Source organism: Scophthalmus maximus, chromosome 19 (genome assembly GCF_022379125.1).
Source record: "Scophthalmus maximus strain ysfricsl-2021 chromosome 19, ASM2237912v1, whole genome shotgun sequence".
Classification (NCBI taxonomy): Eukaryota; Metazoa; Chordata; class Actinopteri; order Pleuronectiformes; family Scophthalmidae; genus Scophthalmus; species Scophthalmus maximus.
The window spans coordinates 19,345,394-19,363,647 of NC_061533.1; the positions used below are offsets into that span (position 1 = coordinate 19,345,394).

The 18,254-nt window shown below is 40.2% G+C and overlaps 1 protein-coding gene across 22 annotated transcripts in view; it reads right to left on the bottom strand.

The window, feature by feature from the left end:
* Positions 1–18,254, bottom strand: part of rimbp2b (RIMS binding protein 2b) — an 89,798-nt gene that overhangs the window by 29,477 nt on the left and 42,067 nt on the right. For 20 of the 22 annotated variants that reach the window (XM_035639531.2, XM_035639524.2, XM_035639527.2 and 17 more), the window contains 2 exons: positions 8,683–8,766; positions 1,982–2,071 (listed from right to left, as the gene is read on the bottom strand). In XM_035639531.2, the coding sequence (XP_035495424.1) occupies positions 1,982–2,071; positions 8,683–8,766 (174 nt within the window). Of the gene's footprint in view, positions 1–1,330; positions 1,458–1,981; positions 2,072–8,682; positions 8,767–18,254 lie in introns of those variants that run through there. The other 2 variants (XM_035639537.2, XM_035639534.2) reach the window with 2 other exon arrangements.

Sequence of the window (18,254 nt, forward strand, 5' to 3'; positions counted from 1 at the left end):
AGAAACACACCTTCTCCTCACAGCCCCAAAACATTTTGGAAGCAAATCCTCCCTAATAAAACATTTGGATGGCCAAAGTTGTGGGGGACAAAAAGTTGAGACCTGGATTACTGCATATAGAAAGCACAAGTCAATGTTTCAAAATGACATGTTTGCTAAAAAGCAAAGGCAACCATTTCTCTGATTGGGAACATAAAAGGTGGAAAAGAAAGTCTTAAAGTCAGAGTCTTACAAAAATAATTACACGTAAGGCTGTGGTTTTACAAATAATATAGCCAGCATATAGGCTAGATTAACTTGTGACATTTACAGCTTGTTTCTTTTTTTCTAGGGTGGAGAAACACCACAAGGTCTCCTATAGTTCACTACAGATTTAAATCAGTGTCTCATAGTGAACATATTATCCTTTTTAAAGATAGAGCGGTTCTTTTGAATTGAATTGAATTGCACTGTAGAGCAATTTTTTTTCCAGGTATTGAAGTGTTGATTTTAAGCCCCATAGTATAAAAAAAAGATTTGTTTCAATGCCACTCTTAAGCATTCCAAGCATTTATTACAGGCAGACATTGTTACAGGCCAGATGTTGGAGCTGGCTGGTTTCTATGATAAAAAGCATTTAAATGTTATTATAATGCAAGAGTAACATAATTCACAGACTCCAAGGGCCGCATACCAAGATTAATTAATGATTCATGCTTCATTGTTAACTAAGCACTACATTTCAACTGACTTAAACAATTGCACATTTTATTGATACTGTACATAAATTTAACACCAATTAGATCAATGTCGCTATTATGAACGGTGCATGTAAAATATATAACAATTTCCATTTCTACAAATTCTTCATAATCTGTCACCCACACCCACAGTTGTGTTGGTAAGAGGAAGAATTTTTCAGCTCTCAGCTTCAAAGACTTCTCAGCAACAGTGAGATGATGGTGTAAAGCCCCTTCCTCATAGCAGGTATGAATGACCAGGGCGTTTCATCAAACACCAACAGAGCAAAACAGAAACTACTGAGTCCACCTTTGGACAGTCCGCCTCCATACAGTAAAACCCATCTTCATTAATAGGACTATATTATAAATATATACCATGACTATCCCTATAACTATATCCGTTTTAGCAGAAGCAGGTCAAAGTCTCTTAAGGGAAGAGGGAGGTACCGTTTGTTGCCCATCCTAGTTCATTCAGATACAACAGGGATCAAAACACAGGAGGTGTAAGCAAGGGCTAATATCCGCACTGCCCTGCAGAGGGCTGCTCTCATTTATCAGTGTGATAGCTAGTCCATGAGCCACCCCAGTCCTGATAAAACATCAATAACCTGCATTTCACCCTTCTTCAATCCCCCGACAGCAACGACCTGCCAATCAGCTCCTTCAGGAAATTGCCTTCCCGTTCATAGAGAGAGGCCTTGTGCTCTTTGTTTGCTGATCTACTGAAGGCCTTCGAGGTCTTGGGTCTAAAAGGAAAGCGAGGAGGTTTTAATAGAGTTGTTCATAGCTTGCATTGATATTCTGGGACGCGGAAAAAAAGCTCCATTTATCCAGCATCCTATAGGACAGTTTTGGCTGAGTTATAGTATGACTCAGAAAGTCATCTGATAAGAGCTGACGAGGGAGGCTGTGGTCATGAAGAAGCAACACTGGGGGTCTACAAACACGTTAAGAGCTCGGCTGTATTGCAGTGATTTGTGTAAAATGCTCATTATCACCGGGATTCATCCTCTGGTCAAATCTACCCAATAATATTTAAGGTATTTCAGTCTGGACCAAAGGCGGTCAACTGACCGAAAGACAGACCAACAGACCAACAATGTCATCCAGCTGCACCACTCGCATGGTTAAAACGTGTTTTATATGTTCTGAAATGAGGACAAATATCGGCTGGATATCATAACAAGTGTAGATGGAGTAGCATTGAGATGTATATATTATATATATGTCTACACTAAGCCACTACTTTTGCCTCTTACCTTCTCATACTCAGATGCCTTGTGACTGCTGTTGAACAAGTGGAGGTTCAAATGCTTGTTCTTCTGAAGGAAATCTTGACGCTCATTCTCCTGAGACGCAAAAAGAAAACTATGTTTAGAACCCAAGACGACGCCATGATTAGACCAGAGCACAGCACTCAAACCCAACATTTTGTTAGCGATAGCCCATGCATTATTCATCTGAGGACGCCGTCTGGGTTCTCTAGTATGTTTTCGAAAGTATGACTAAAAGAAGCTGCCATTTTAGCCACCGCAGGAGAACAGTAACAATGTTATTATCACATTAGCCTTTATAGCTATGTCTGTTCTGATACCCTCCTAACCACACACACACACACACACAAACACACACACAGCATTCTTTCTCCACTCTTTCCGACCAAGTGTGTACAGATGGTAGGTTAAAATAAAAACCCTTTCAATGCAGAGGAGGAAAATATAATTACATTCAATCAACAGTCATGAGGTGTGCCACGGATGCAATTTGCAATGTCAACTGGAGAGTTCTCCGAGGCGTTCACTTCACTGCGGCGACAGCAGCATGTAGGCCAAGTGGTGTGCTCGTCAGGAGCTAAGAAACCTACTGGCTCATGCATGATACATTTACAGTAAATACAGTGCTTCTTAATGACTAGTAATGGTGTGCTTGCTCCTGCTCCCTTATATTTTACTTATGAGGGATGTTTCAGAGGGCAAATCGTTAACAAAAAAAGTACCATGCGTGAGGGGTACACGTTAACAGACTAAAGTATGTTAAGCTATTTCCTTTGCTGTAGAGATGCTCGCAAAGCAATACAAAGTCAGCGTCAGTTCTTCAGTAAATGCACGCACACATACGCCTGTCACAATAGTTACGTTATTGACTTAACCTACAATACATGAACATGAACTAAATGATTTTATTGACCTCAATAATAGCCATTGTGTTGACATGCACATTTGTTGACATAAGAGTGAATGTCAATAACATTCCAGCCAGTGGTGCTGCTTCTATCCTCTCACCTGCTCTGTTTCGGAGGCGCAGCTCACAAACTCTGGTGTTACCATCTGCTTGAAGACTTGCATTGTTTAAAACTTTAGATAACATTTCTCTGGGCAGTGACACAAATCATGTAAGAGAATAGTGCAGTGACTCACACTCGCAACGACCAATGGGCCTGTACTGCAAGCTCACATGATTCAGTAGCTAAAAGCGGTCTTAAAATGAAAAAAATATTGTCTATCGCAATTATTTCTAGGACAATATATTGTCCAAGAAGTTATAGGGACAGGCCTATATGCAGGCACACACGAGTGTGCATGTCGTGACAGTGGGCCTTTTTAACAGAAGACATTTTGACAGTAGGATGTGACAGTAGGAAAATCACAGGTGTGAATAATGAAAATAACGACAGTTGAATTAATTTAGCCGCTTCAGTTTTAGGATATTGTTCATTCTAGCTGTTACACTGTCTTGGCTTCCTCGGAAAAGAACACCGCAACCTTTGACCTTTTCCTGCTATGACAAGTCAAAATGTGTGGTGTATGTGTTACAATAAGAAAATGATGACTACACAATGCACCTTTAAGTCTCTTCTTTGAGATGCATAGGTTCTGATATTGCTAATAGCTGTATATTTCTCCCTGACTTTTTAGGACATTAAAATCCCATGATAAGGTTAGATCGTTCTAACTAGAACTGCACTCAGTAGAGCGCACACCTCTGTCAAGGCCAAACCATCCTACACATCATTGTCTAGTTCTAATAGTGTTCTGATAACCTAAATTATTTATTTGTCACAAAACATACTTGAAGAAAGTGAATGAAAAATTCCTGATCTGCCCCTTAATCAGCATCTGCACCTAATTTGAATGGGTTCTTCCCAGGCCCAGGTCCCACCCCTCCACCAAGTTTGGTGCAAATCAGTTCCTTAGTTTTTGCGTAATCCTGCTAATACCGCTACTATTGTAGAACTTTACCATTACCCTACTGCTACTACTCACTACTTCTAATAAAGATGACGATAATAAATTCTGACATGGACATGAACTATATGAACAAGTGCACACCATGGAGGAGAAATCCTGTGAAGGTCAAACAGCAATAAGTAAACAGCAGCCTGAAGACAGCGCCAAAGTCACATCTAAGATCTGCTGCTTTTCCATTAATCTCATTTCCCTCACATCCCAAAAAACTTATTGGCATTTCAACCTGTATCAGTTGTGTCCAGTCAATTTTAATGCTCCCCGTACAAGCAGTAGATTGCATTGGCTTGCCTATTCATATCCATTGATCCTTCAATTCAGAACTGGTGTGGGCTGGCTAAGCCTCCAGGTGTTCATTCTGAAGGACAAACAGCAACTGAAAAAAAAAACCCTGAAAGCTCACATTTCACTGTGTGCACACTGATTAGAGCAATGGATGCAAAATACTTAACAAATTTCAAGCTTGTTGTTGATTTAAGCATTTCAACATGACTGCCATCCTCATTTTAAATCCTTTTTGGAATTTGGATGTGACAGCGCACACGTAATGATGCAAAACAAAATGTCTTGAACAGAGAGAATTAGCTGTTTCTTTGTCCTGTATTGTTGACGCGTTAACGCTTTAAACAGATCAGCATACGCCATAATCCCTAGGCAAGACACATTTGTATGGAGAGAACTCCAGGCAGAAACAAATGGGGCCCACATTGAGTTGGCTTTAACATTATTTAGCTGGAAACCTGAGATTTGAGTAATAGAACTAATGAACTCTTGTAATTTACACAAACTATAAACAACATTATTGATTAATGTTTTTGTAATACTTTAGAGACCTCATTGTATTTGCGATTTTTAATGTAACACAAATACTATCTATTGAGCAAAGAGACAAAAAAAATAAAAACACACAATTGTATCATGACAAACAGAGACATGTTGTATTCATTCTTGAAAAGCCAGGCCATTTAAATCAATAATACACAACGGAACAATATAATTGGGCCTAGGACAGGGTACCTGGGTTACTCCCTGCGTTTGAAAGCACTACACAGGCAGTTGTGTGTTTCGTCCAGGCATGGGCTGACTCAGCCCAGTGTGCCAGAGCCAGTGTGTTCAACTCTAACAAGTCTGACAGATGAATCAACTCATTTAACACATGAGCAAAGCAAACACTTCACCCACTCACTCCATGTCCTGCAGAGTCAGTTAGTGTACGCGGCATCATTTGCTCTTGGTCAGTGTAGACTTCATCCATCTGACCACTACAATACTAACCGATTAGCTAAATCTTTTCAGTTTCACCTGGTTCTTATTTATTTACCATCTGCATAAAAGAGCTAAACAGTTCTTCCTCTTGACTGTTGACTTGGTTTGTCCTTACATTGATGACTTTAAATATGAATATTATTATGTGTTTATGTATATGTATTAAATGATGATGACAGAAGAGCATCTACTCAATTTAACACAATTAGGGGGCCAAACAAGATGTCTACAATACCATTGGAATAAATTCATTGTGACTTCGGCTGTAGTGTATATTGTATAAATACAATATATGGGTGCAGTATTTCTCTCCAGCACACCACTTCAGCACCACATACCAGAATTACTCTTCAGCACTGCACTCTGTGGTGTACATGAATAAACTAAGTACGAAGCCAGGGAGCAAATTTTCAGGACTAATACATATCTGAATTCACTGCACTGTCCAAAATGCACAATACATCGATACTTCAAAATGAGAGTCTATCTTGAAATTGATTTCTGACGGTTCTTACTTTCTGTGTCCAAAAAATGAGAGCTGCCAATCAAGCCTTTAACAAATGCTGTTTGTATTTACAGACAGATCATAATTAAAGCCAAGATCTCAGGTCAGGTCTCGGGTCTAGTCCTTGGACATATCGAGTCTGCCCGCTGTCTGCCTCAGTATCTATGTTCGATTAGCACAGTTACACATTTGAGGGTCGCTAGCGCACAAAATGCTCGTCACCATGGGAACACGCCTTAAATACTAGTGGAGGCATACTCTGTTGATGATGGTCTGTAGTTGTACACCCCGGTCCTCAGGAAGGCGGAGGTGCCAGATGGCTATGCCAGTGTTTACTGTCACTCACACATTCAGTCAGAAAAAGACAGCTGAACTCAGTATTAAGGGGACATGGCATTAATACCAGCTGGAGTTTCAACACTATATGAAAAGTCAATGTATCTTCCTGTACAGACTGTGCATGTCAGTGTTTGGTAAAAATATATCTTTTTTTAAACCACCAGCAGAGCAGCTGCATCGAGTTGCCAACAGCTGCACCTATTTCTGTGTGTGCACTCTTTACTTTAACTTGAGTTAAAGTAAAGCCAGTTTGGACCAAACAGGTAGTGACATTACTGTCAACTAGTTATCCCCTCACAAAAGTGTCCATTGGTCTTGTCCGCGTTTGCATCTCTGTTCTCAGAGCTCAGTGCGGGACGAGATAAGAACTGTGCAACAGTCTGTGGCGACCAGCCTCCCATTTCTGCTCACTGTTCGGGGACAGTTTGTCCTTTGGGTAGCTTTCCTCGGACTCAGCAGGCTGACAGTGGGTGAAGAGGGAAGATACTGCTGTGGGCACGGCAGGGAACGTGAGAAGAGGGCAGTAAACAGTCCTAATGGAGTGTAAATTTGGGGCAGCTTATCTAAGGAAGATGTCTTAGGGGCATGAGGGAATGAATTCAAATGGTCTATGACCAAAGAGTGCCATATAAATTACTGCTGAATCTCGACAGCCCCTGTCTGTCATAGGAAAAAAATCTCACTCCAGGCCATGTTCTCCAACTCCCAAATAACAGACTGTACATCTTTAAATATCTACACTCACACATTCTCCTAAGTTTCTCTTGAATTCAACTAAAATCCCACTCTACATTGAGCTGCATAGGTCAGGGAGAGCACACTTTGAGAATCACATGGCTACTGGTATCATCAGCAGTAAGCAGACATTGACAGCCGGAATAAACTTTAACAGACGCTGATCACAGCTCGCCATCTCAGTGTACTTTAAAATTAAGTGATAAGTTATTATTTATATTACATCATTATATTATTTCGAGAACATACTAGAGATAAGGAATTGCCTTTGCAGGTCAGTGGCCACCTGGCTGCAACTGCAAATTTATTTGACAATCAACAGCAACACCTGACAGCAAAAACTGAATTTCAGGCAAACTCATACTCACTCTTCTTAACAGCCACAGTGCAAGGTTGGTCATGAGCACTTTAGTCTAACATGAACTCTGCGAATGATGAAATAGCTGCATTTCAACTGGTTCAAGCCATTCATTAATTGGCCATGTAGCATTTGGATCCATTTTTAAGGCTTTTTTTTTATTCTTTGGTGTATTATTAGCTTGGTTTTATGTTTTTATGGTCTAATATGGTGCGTGGCAACATAAAAACAAAAAGGGAACCCACTCATCAAAACAATGTTCAACGCTAACACTAATCATCAACAACTCCATTGGGTAACTTTAGCATCCATAGGGTACCTTTACAAGTCTAAAGTTGCTATAATTAACAACCCCACATCAACATCATCATTGCTAACCACTGAACTATTGCCACCATCAACGGAAACAAACTGCTGTATGAAGAACTTAAACTAGGCATCGATTGGGATCGTTAGAAGCAAAATAATCTAAAATGTACGAATATTCAGCCTTTTTTCTGAATAATTCATTGCTTCAATGTCAGGAAGAGACATGCAAAAAACATGTTTTTTTTTCTTTTTCTCTGCAGGTTCACTTAACCTTGTAATATTTATTTTTTTAACTTTTATTTGCCTTTTGGCCTGAGACAAGGACACTCCAGCAGGCAGAATTACTTTTGTAGGGCATGGAAAAAATGAAAATACGATAAAAATAATAAACTAGTGTCACATATCTTTGACATTTTTACAGTAGTGACCATAACCTGGACTAGCATTACCGCCACAATTGTATGCCTCCACCAACAAAATCAAAAGTGCATGAAATATGGTCACAGTCTCCCCTTATGTTACTGACTTATAGTTATATAATGGCCATGAAGTGTTTTTAGATAACATTAGTGATGTCGCAGTGAATTTGACCTTTGACCTTTCAGACATAAAACATGATCACAGCATAATTTTATTTAATATATCATCTGTGTTTAATTGTGCTATTATTAACGTATGATTTTTTTGAAGGTGTTCCTGAGATATCGGTTTACCTCCGCCCAATGCTGTGCCAGCGCAGATGCTTAAAAAACACACAGTATTGTGTTTTGCTGTTAACACCAGTGATGCACTGAGCACCATGAAATTATGCTTATTCAAAAGACACTAAATGTAACTAAAGTAAAAGTTACCACTTGTAATGTACACATTTGTTTACACATCATAGCACTCAACCATGTATTTTCTCTGTTTGTGCATGATCACGCACAGAGAAGACAATTACTGAGTGTCTCTCATTGTCAAACGCATTCCCAACACAAACAAGACCCAACCCACAGACACTGCAACTTGCGGTTAACTGACTCCATTCAATTTCAGTCATCAATGCCAGAGAAACAGCTTTCATTACAGCAGACCGCCACTCATTTTCTCATGGGACAATTGTGTGTGATGATAGCAGGCGAGGCTCTCAGGTACAAATCAATTTTAGCCTCCGTCCTTTCACTCAGTGGCCAAGGTGCTGTATATTTTTGGAGCACTTACCAAAGTCTGACATGTTTGATTTTTCTTCTTCACCTCTGCCTCAAGTGCTTCACACTCCTTCCGTCTGTTGCTGATCTCAGTCTCCTGGGGAGGGGAGAAAAAATAGAAGGGGACGCTGTTATGTTTTGTCAGGAACAGAAGCTTGAGACTACTAGGCAGAGAGGGAGAGTGAGAGAGGGGGGGGGGGGGGGGGGGGGGGGGGGGGGGTGATGGAGCTTTTCATTATTCTGCAATATTCACGTGTGTTTGTGTGTGCATGAGTGTGTACAACATAGACACAGAGAGAGATTTCCAGAGGTTATCTAATAGACATTACAAAATGTTTTTGTTGCGGGAAAACAGAGGCTTGACTGATTCTGAGGTCCAAATGTTGAAAATGTAGATCCCCCAGGAATCATGTGATGAAAAAGATCAAATAAAATTTTGTTTAAAAGCATTCACTACATTTGGCCAGTCATAGTTGTAAATGAATTAAACAAAGACATTTTACATTACATTAATTTTGCTGATGCTTTTGTCCAAAGCGACTTACAATCATCGATTATTTTGACCCATATCAGAGGTAGGTATGTACTGTAGCATTAAGGGACTTGCCTAAGGTCCCACACCGTCAGCGGTGTAACCCATTTAGCTATTAGTCACAACATCAAGTCACAGCCATGATCGTGACTCTCTGAGGTTGTACTCTGAGGTGATTCAATTTAAATTCCGACATCAGCCTGCTAACATGCTCATAAATGGCTATGGTTAACATGTAGATTTTTCAAATATAATGTTTCATGATGCTAAAATTTGTTATTCAGAACTAAACCTAATGAGGATTAAGGCTGAAGGGAATGTCATTAGTTATGCTAGAATAAGTTTATAACTTCATTCCATGAATCAAAATTGGCTTAAAACTTCAACGAGCAACAAAACACAGGCATTACTAATGAAATTAACAGTAGCTCGGTTCCATGTAAGGGTCCATGTACAGTAAAGCCATGCGCAGCAGAGCCCTTAAACTGAAACTCCTCAATGGAATGCAAATAATTAATGTTATTAAAGGTGCCCTGTGAAGTTTATGACCTCTAGTGACACTATGGAGCAATTTTTTAAGAAGTAGGAGTCCTGGATACCTAGAAATGCAGCAGTAAAAAAATGCAGAATTTAAAATTGGCTTTGCAATTGTTTTATGAAAATGGAAATACACTCAGTACTTGGATGGGACCTGGTGATACTTTTGTTGAGTACCAATGTCAACATGACTTGTGTTTGTGAACAAGAAAACTCCAAATGGCACCTTCAGCAACACCTGTACTTCCTCTGCAGTAACAGGCCAAAAAGCTGACTCTCTAAAGGACTATTCTGTCTCCCATAAACTCTGAGTGTCTGGACATGCACATTGTACTATGTATTCTCTATCGTTATGTAGAAGCCGTTCCACTGAAGTGACAACTGAATGCAATGTTGTGATGAAAAGTGTAATAACGGATTCATCTCCCCAAATCTGTTTAAAAAAAACTTTGCTTGGCTCTTTTTTTTCTCAATATCTCCCATTTTCTTAGAGATTGAGTCAATTGGCCATTTGTACAGCAGAGGCTCTATAGCAGGAAAATCAGCTGTGTATCTAATAACTTTAACAATGGCCCAGGTGAGTCTGCATGCACCACAGTAGAGCCCTAGCACTGATATATCTGAATGGAATGCAGCCTTACTAAATGTCATTAATCACATTTGCTCTGCATCTGAATGAATATGGATAAAGACACTGAACTTATCAAACTATCAATAAATATAAATGTGTTTGCATATGTAGAGTAGATTGCATCCTGTGTTCATTTTTTATAGTATAAGGTTCACGAAATGCTCCGCCGACATCTAAGGTTTCTGAATGCCTGCCATGATTCCATCAAGCAGCCATTTAACCACGCTGACGGCTGAATGCTGGGTTAGCTGGAATTACAATGAAACTAAGAAATTCAGCTTTCTTCATAATGTGGGATTAGAGCAAAAACATGACTTAACTCTGCCACAATTTCCACGGAGGACAACTTGTTTAGTCTATCAGTGTTTAGCAGAGAACACATCCACGCTGGCTTCTCAGCAGGGGAAGGCAGTTTTGGTCCTGCTCTGGAGAGGCCACATCTCTGTGACTTCACTCTAATCTGAAGCTAACGCAGGTTAGGCTTTCAGTGGTGAGGGTATACTCATTAGATGTTTGTGCTATCATTTAACGCAGAGCCAACTATTGCACTGGTCTTACAGCAAAGCAAGATACATGAAAGTGTTACATCACCTCCCAGATCCTCTGTTTATCAGCAGACTGAGCTTTCTATCAGTGTGGATGAGAGTGAAAGAGCGGCTGGATGTAATAGAATTAAACAGGGGTTTATCAGTGTCAATGTGTGCATGCATAAACACACTCTGGTAGTGTGGCACGATGTGTCCCTGAACAACACTAAAATAAGCACCAGCGGAGCCACCAGAGGTCCACAGCGCACAATACACGGTGCATGAATGTGAACTTCATCACAGCTCAGAGCTTGGTTTGACTTTGAATATAGATCGCAATTCGTTAAAACGAAAGACACTTTACTTTGCTACAGCTGCTGATTCACCTCTTCATCCGTGAGTGCAAACAATATTTAACAAAAGAGTGAGCAATGCGTTCAGAGAACAGGAGGAGCAGAAGGAGGAGGAACAAGCTTTGCCCCTTTCATGATCTGCGACCTTGTGGTCCGTCACCCCGGGCAAGTGGCAGTTGGCATGAATAAAAGGCTGGCCCCTTAAAGGGGCAGTAAGTGTTTCTAAAGCAAAACACATTTTGTAAAAATCTGCAAATATTTCCTCACGGTTCTGTTTGCGCCGGGATTCTTGGCTCAGCCCAGGCTCTGTAAATCTAAAAACAAAACAAATGGTGCAGGCTGCACCAACAACACTGCGAGTGCAGTTTGTAAACATCACTTGTTGACACCTTAAGAGACGTGCCTAGTGGTTTGCAGGTCGGTTTTCCATACCCGAGGACCCGGGTTCACGGCCCGGCTGAAGAAGGAAAATCACAACAACAATAACAAAGAGAGAGACACGCTCTCTCACTCACAGTGTTGTGTGGTTCGTTCTGCACCATTTTTTGGTTTTCAATTTATGGAGCCTGGGTTACGCCGAAAACAGAGATTTTTTTCTGGCTCACAAACGTGACAGCTAACGGAAGGTGAGGAAATATTCGCAGATTTTTACAAAACATGTATTACTTTAGAATTACTGCCCCTTTAACTGTAGTGGCTGGTTCACCAATGATCCTGCTCAACCTCATTCAAAATGTGCGCATGTACTTGAATTTCTATCCTTTCAAAAACTAAAAACCTCACAAGGACAAAAAGATATGGAAACCAAATGTTATCTGATGAGAGGATTTCACGATTAAGAATTTATTGTTTTCTACATTTGGGATTTGTTTAAATTTAGGTTAAGTGTATGGTTGAGAGTAAAATGGATAAGGTTAGGTTTTCAAACACTACATTTTCAGGATTTTTAAAACCTAAATCTCCTCCATTCTTGTTCACAATGTTGTCAAAACAAACAAAATCCTACAAAATATGAAAAGATGTTCAGAAAAATATACATATGCACAATAAACACTACCATGTTGACCCTGACTGATCCCCTTTGAGTGACACAGAGCCTCCGCAGACAGCTTGCCATCGCCTATGTAGACTGGTGTCTAATGTGTGCAGTTTTCGCCACTAGGCGGCTATGGCATTGCCAACATACACAATGAATGTTTCACTCACACATTTGCAGACCCACACATACATATTCAAATATGTCAAGCCAGCTCTCAGGCTTCTTCTCAGGCCCATTTGTTTGGTGCATAGTTGCCAATGTTCAATTAAAAATCTCCCTGTGATAAAAGATTCAAACGGCTGCCATTGTGAGTTAAGAGCTGCTGTTTGAGTGAAGATGCCTTAGCTGCACAGCAGATGAAGACAGATGAGGTAGACCATCCCCGTAGGCTCGAGCGAGCATTGGTGCCTTAGTTGCATTGATGCAAATGCTTGCACAAGAGAGGTGCATCCAAAGTGTGTTCACAGGGCTGTGCAGTCAGGGCAGTTTTGATGGTGAACAACCATTGGGTGTTTCTGTTCTCAGATGGCCATATATCTTCGAAAACCAATGACAATGATTATTTTTCAAGTGAGCGGTCTCCAAGGTCTCCAAAAGCAACGTTTTGGTTTTGAGTTGAGACCCAGAATGAGGAACATCCAAAGTTACTATTGGTCATGTTAAAAGTAGTAATGTTAATCTGTTGGAAGTTATAGATGCTGCTATTTCATCATTTTTCACCTGTTCTGAACTGGTCAATTATTCGATCGGTTGATGAGAAGAAATAACGCAGCCAATATGACTAGCTAATCATTATTCTTCAAGCAAAAAAAAAACCTTACATTCTCAGCTTTAAACTACTCCTTCTCATTTTATTCATATCAAGTAATTGTGGATTTGAGATTTCACCTTATGCTCTAGGATCCTGTTAAACTTTTCTATTCATTTGTAACATTTGAAAGACTACGAAATAATGAAAATAATCATTGATTGTTGCACTAAATATCTCTCTTATCTCACAAAAAACATTTTACTTTTCCTTTTGGCACGTTTTAGTAATTGAGTCGTTTTTAGCTTTTTTCTGTCTGCAAACAAAATACTGATGTATGTTACACTAGTCCGTACAACTTGGGCTTGTCTTGGAAAAGAAAACAGCATTTTCTGGGATATTAAGCTGTATAGAGATATTCATTTTAATTATATTAATGATGAATAAAACTCCTGAATGTCTTTACCACTGGCGTACTCAGGGGTTTTTGTAGCATTACTTCAGCAGAGCAGCTCTCAGTCTGTCACCCAGCAGCACACTTTTCAGAAGAAGCTTCTTTTTCCCAATTTTGTACTTGTATGTGGGAGGGGGTCAGCGTCCATACAACACATGTATAGGTTGTAAGGCTTACAGCACACAATTATTGACAAGAGCATAAAGTCCTTCATAGATCTAGCCTCCTAAATTTGCTATCAAAGTTCACCAGATTGATTAATTTAACTTTAAATGTACACAATTTTCTTCCGGGCTGTGGCTGCCCTTTGTATACACAAGGTCGCCACTTTCTCCAGTCAGCATGCTGAAGTGTCCTCGGGCAAGACACTTAACCCAAAATTATCTCTGGCTATTTATGCATGGGATGGTCTATTAACCATTTACCATGTAAAATTTACCTCAACTAGTTATCTTGCTGCTGACTTTCTTCTGTGAATTCAATGCACACAGGTGCAGTTCACATGCTACATTATTACTTCTGAAATTACTAATTGACACAGGAGGCTTTCCCCGTCCTATTCTCAGCATTCAGTCTTCTGATCTTTTGTAGAAGTGAAAGCTCTGTGTATACAGTAATCTCTGGTGAGAAGGGGTAACCTCATTACACTCTCTCTCTCTCTCTCTTTCACTCTCTCACCAGTTGTAGTGTTGAGTATGCCTGATGGGTAATAATCCTGCCAATGGAACAAAGCAAAAAAAAAAAAAAATGTTAGTCATTATCATATTGACAGACATGCACAAGAGCAAGACTTGCTCCAGGATTGGTTTTACAGCAGCCTTTGTTCTTTTTGCAAAAAACTTTTAGGGTTAACTTCACATCAAATTATGACACCGAAAGTGACATATGCAGGCACGGGGTGTGCTACAACTCAGCCAAGCAACATTATAATAAAACTGATGGAGACACAAGAGAAACGGGGTCCACTTCTAACTGGGAGTAGATCCACTCAGAAAAAACTGCTCATCACCTCCATCTGTGGCATATGCTGTAGCTGCACAGCTAATTTGTTGCCTCCCTGCCTGTTGGCTGAAAGAAAGACTACCAATGCTGAGTGTTCACACAGCCCCTGTGCTGTCAGGTTCTCTAAGAGAGGATTCCCTGGAGTTACAAGAACTGGCTTCACTCAGCATGTACATCTAGTATAGCATGTTGTATAGCACGTAGTAAATGACCATACTGCACATACTGATGGCCCACACACACAGTAATCTAGTCCATCACAGCAAGCACTTGTTATTTCAAATCATTTTAAATGGCAGAGTAAGTTACATAACCTCTACAGCTTAAGTCTCTGTGCTTAGGCCTAGATGCTTGCACTCCACTAATACTGTACTCGTCTGCCTCCTACAAGAGTATATCTGTGTGTGCGTGTGTGTGTGTGTATGCAAAAAAACATACAGGCTGAATGCTGAATCATAAATTTACAGGGAAAAAAAACAAGTGTAGCTCCCAGAAGACAATAAGTACACCACTCCACACAGACACACACACACAAACATAGAATGAGAGAGAGGAGAGAGGGTAAAGTGTGAGGTAAGTAAAACAAGAGTGATGGTGAATGAACGTATGATCATGAGAGAGATATGTAAAAGTAGCAAGGACTAGATATGAATGCAAATGAAAAACAACTGAGAATGGCTAAAATGAAAAATGGGATGGAGACAGGATTTACCGTCTAAGCTCCTCAGCTCTGCAGCAACTCAGCGAGTTGTCCTCTATCAGGCATATTAAACATCATGCAGCAGTGGCAAAAGGAATAACCTAGTCTGGCTTCCACGTGCTCCCCCTCTTTTTCTCTCCCTTTCTTTCCTCCACACTCTCCATCTCCCCACCAAGAACCACAAGCCTCAGCGTGCTGCAGAATCAGAAATGAAGGTGCCACTATCACCGGGGGTCTGACCTCTCTGAACCGCTGAATGCTACACTACCTGCCTGCTAATGTCTTATGAGTGTAACATGCTACTGAAGAGCAAAGAGGGAGGAGAGTGGGAGAGGAATGGGGGTCGGCAAGGAAGAAATGAATGAAGAAATGGAAAAACATAAAGAAAGAAATAGAGAAAAAACAATTGGCTACTATCACAGACTTCGACAATAAAAGGTGTGATGAAAGGAAAGTGACAGGAGCAGAAAAATGATAAAATAAGATGTATAATAAAATGTAAGATTCTTGGAATAGGGTCCTAATTTGAAAGAGCAGGTCCGGTGAGTTTATAAGAGGCTCCAGGGAGAGGACTGTAAATCTGATAATCTGACTACATGAACACCAAGATGCCAGATGAGACTTTTACCTTAATGGAAACTAAACAATGACTCATCCAGCCACAACAGACTCCCACAGAGATGAAGGTGGGTTATGTGTATTGCTGTAAGATCTATTCATTTGCCAGTGTAGTGACAACGCTAGATTCAATAATGAACCATTATTTTGGGGGAAATGACTGTATGATCAGAGAATAAACAGATTTTATATTGTGTTTTGGTAGCTGAAACCATTTTGCTGACTAAAGGTCCACAGAGAACTTTGATGATTACTTCTGCAGCCCACTGCTGTCGCCCACTCAGACACAGAGGTTCACTCATCTCCAGCTGGATTTGCTGGCCAAGCTTCTTCAGACTGTCTTTCAGTTCACATTGTAACCTTAATTTCTTGTGGCAAAGCAGTGTGCACCTTGTAATAAAAGATGGTTCTCATAAACACGTATCACCTCTGCAGCTTTTACCGAGACTGTTTAGACAAAAATGTCAGTCTGAGAATCAACCGCTCAGTAAAAAGCACAAGGTGATGCGTGAGGACATTATTTTCTTCATGTGGACTGTAAACTTTGGGGACTGTTCATCCTGCACCACAAAAATGAAGGGGGGGGGTGTAGTTATGCCCATGTTATTCTGTTTAATTGGAGATTGCTGAACAAAGGTGCAGGGATCCATGGAACTGCAGAGGATCACAGCTGGTTTAGTCGCACACAAGCTAAATGCTCTAAAACTAGAAAAAAAACATGTGAGTACGTTATGTGTTTATCTCCTTTAAGGGCATAATTAAGGCAATCTCCGGAATATTTGCATGAGCTTGCGAAATTTACTCAACTACTGATCTGGGACTAAGTCAAATCAAATCAACGCTAAACCACAGCAATTCAACTTTCTTGCAGATGTTGCCTGTGTCGGACTCTTTCCCTGGAGATTTCAGACAGAGCTCATGTAGCATCACTTTGCTGGAAAAGTTTAAGCACCCAGACGGCCCGTGAGTAAATACACACAGAGACAAACACTGAGAAACAAACACTGAGACCTGAACAGCGGAGTATCATGGCTGGCTCAGTCTCATTAGAGTGGCCGTGCAGGTAGATGAGCTACTGAGATGATGGACTGTTCCCTGAGCAGTGGACAAAGTATTCAACCCTCGGACGGCAACGGAAACTGAGCAGGAGAGTAAACACAGGAAAACAAATGAGCCATGAATCAAGATCCACTAATACGATGCAACTGTACACAAAGGAAATCAAGGCACTTGTGAGGCACACCTCACACATTAACCACAACACAGGCCTCTGTTTATTCTTTTTAGCAGTGGGTTGGACAAAGATATGATCTCCAAGAGCACGATTCTGCATTAACTGAGTGAAATTTTGTTATTCAACATTCAAATTGACTTTGATCTTTGAAAATGTGAACCCATGACTCATCTGCAACCAATAAGCTGTTTGTACTTCCCACTGTCTGTAATTCGCATATATTATTTAATTTGATCAGTTAAAATGTCTGTAAAATGTTTGCTCAGTGTGTTTCACACACTATTAATAATTATTCAATTCAAATGATTTCTATAGCCCCAAATCAAAACATTTGACATATCATGTCAAGGCACTTTACAATACAACAGAGGTAACAATTGCTACATACTATGTAAAACATTTAGGGCATTAAAAAAAAGTAATGTACATTGCTCAATTGCTATGTTGGGGTTATATTTGGCTATCATTTCCAAAAATGTAATGGCCTGTGGCAAACTAAAATGAGATATAAATAAAACAGTTGAATCATTTCAAATTCTAATTAGGTCAGATGAAATAGCCACAGAATTGATCTGGCCACATGTCTAAATTGTAATTTCATAATGTTGCACAGCAGGCATTTAAGGTCAAACATCATGTCTAATACACGTACAATATAATATTATAGGAAACATGCAGCCTTCATTCAGTATAAATTACTACATAGACCAGACAAACTCAACCAGACATATCACAAAATAGCAACAAAACATAAAAAAGAAAAGTAAAAAGAACAGCCATCTTTCCCTTCATGCTGTCATGACTTTGGCAGAATCAATCACTCCCTTTCTGCCGGGAGTTGTGCTCTCACATCTGCGCCCCTCTCAATCAGAAGCCAACAGAGGCAGAGAATCTCGCAAACCTGCCATGATCAAATTAATTCACATTGAACCGGGCAGCCTGTTTTGTCTGCAAGCGTGGGCCCAAACCAGATAAGCTGATTATAACACAAAAATATTACATGTTGTCCTATTTGTTGTGATCCAGTGTTATCCCGATGTCCCTGGTAATGCGAAATCGCTGACCTATGAAAGGTCAAGGTAGACTAAAATGGTTAATTACGAGGTATGCGGAGTGATCCTTCAGATACAAACTGGTGCGACCTTTGGCACAAATAGGACTGTCATGAGTTGTTATGTCCATGAATTCCATCTACACTTGTATTTTATGA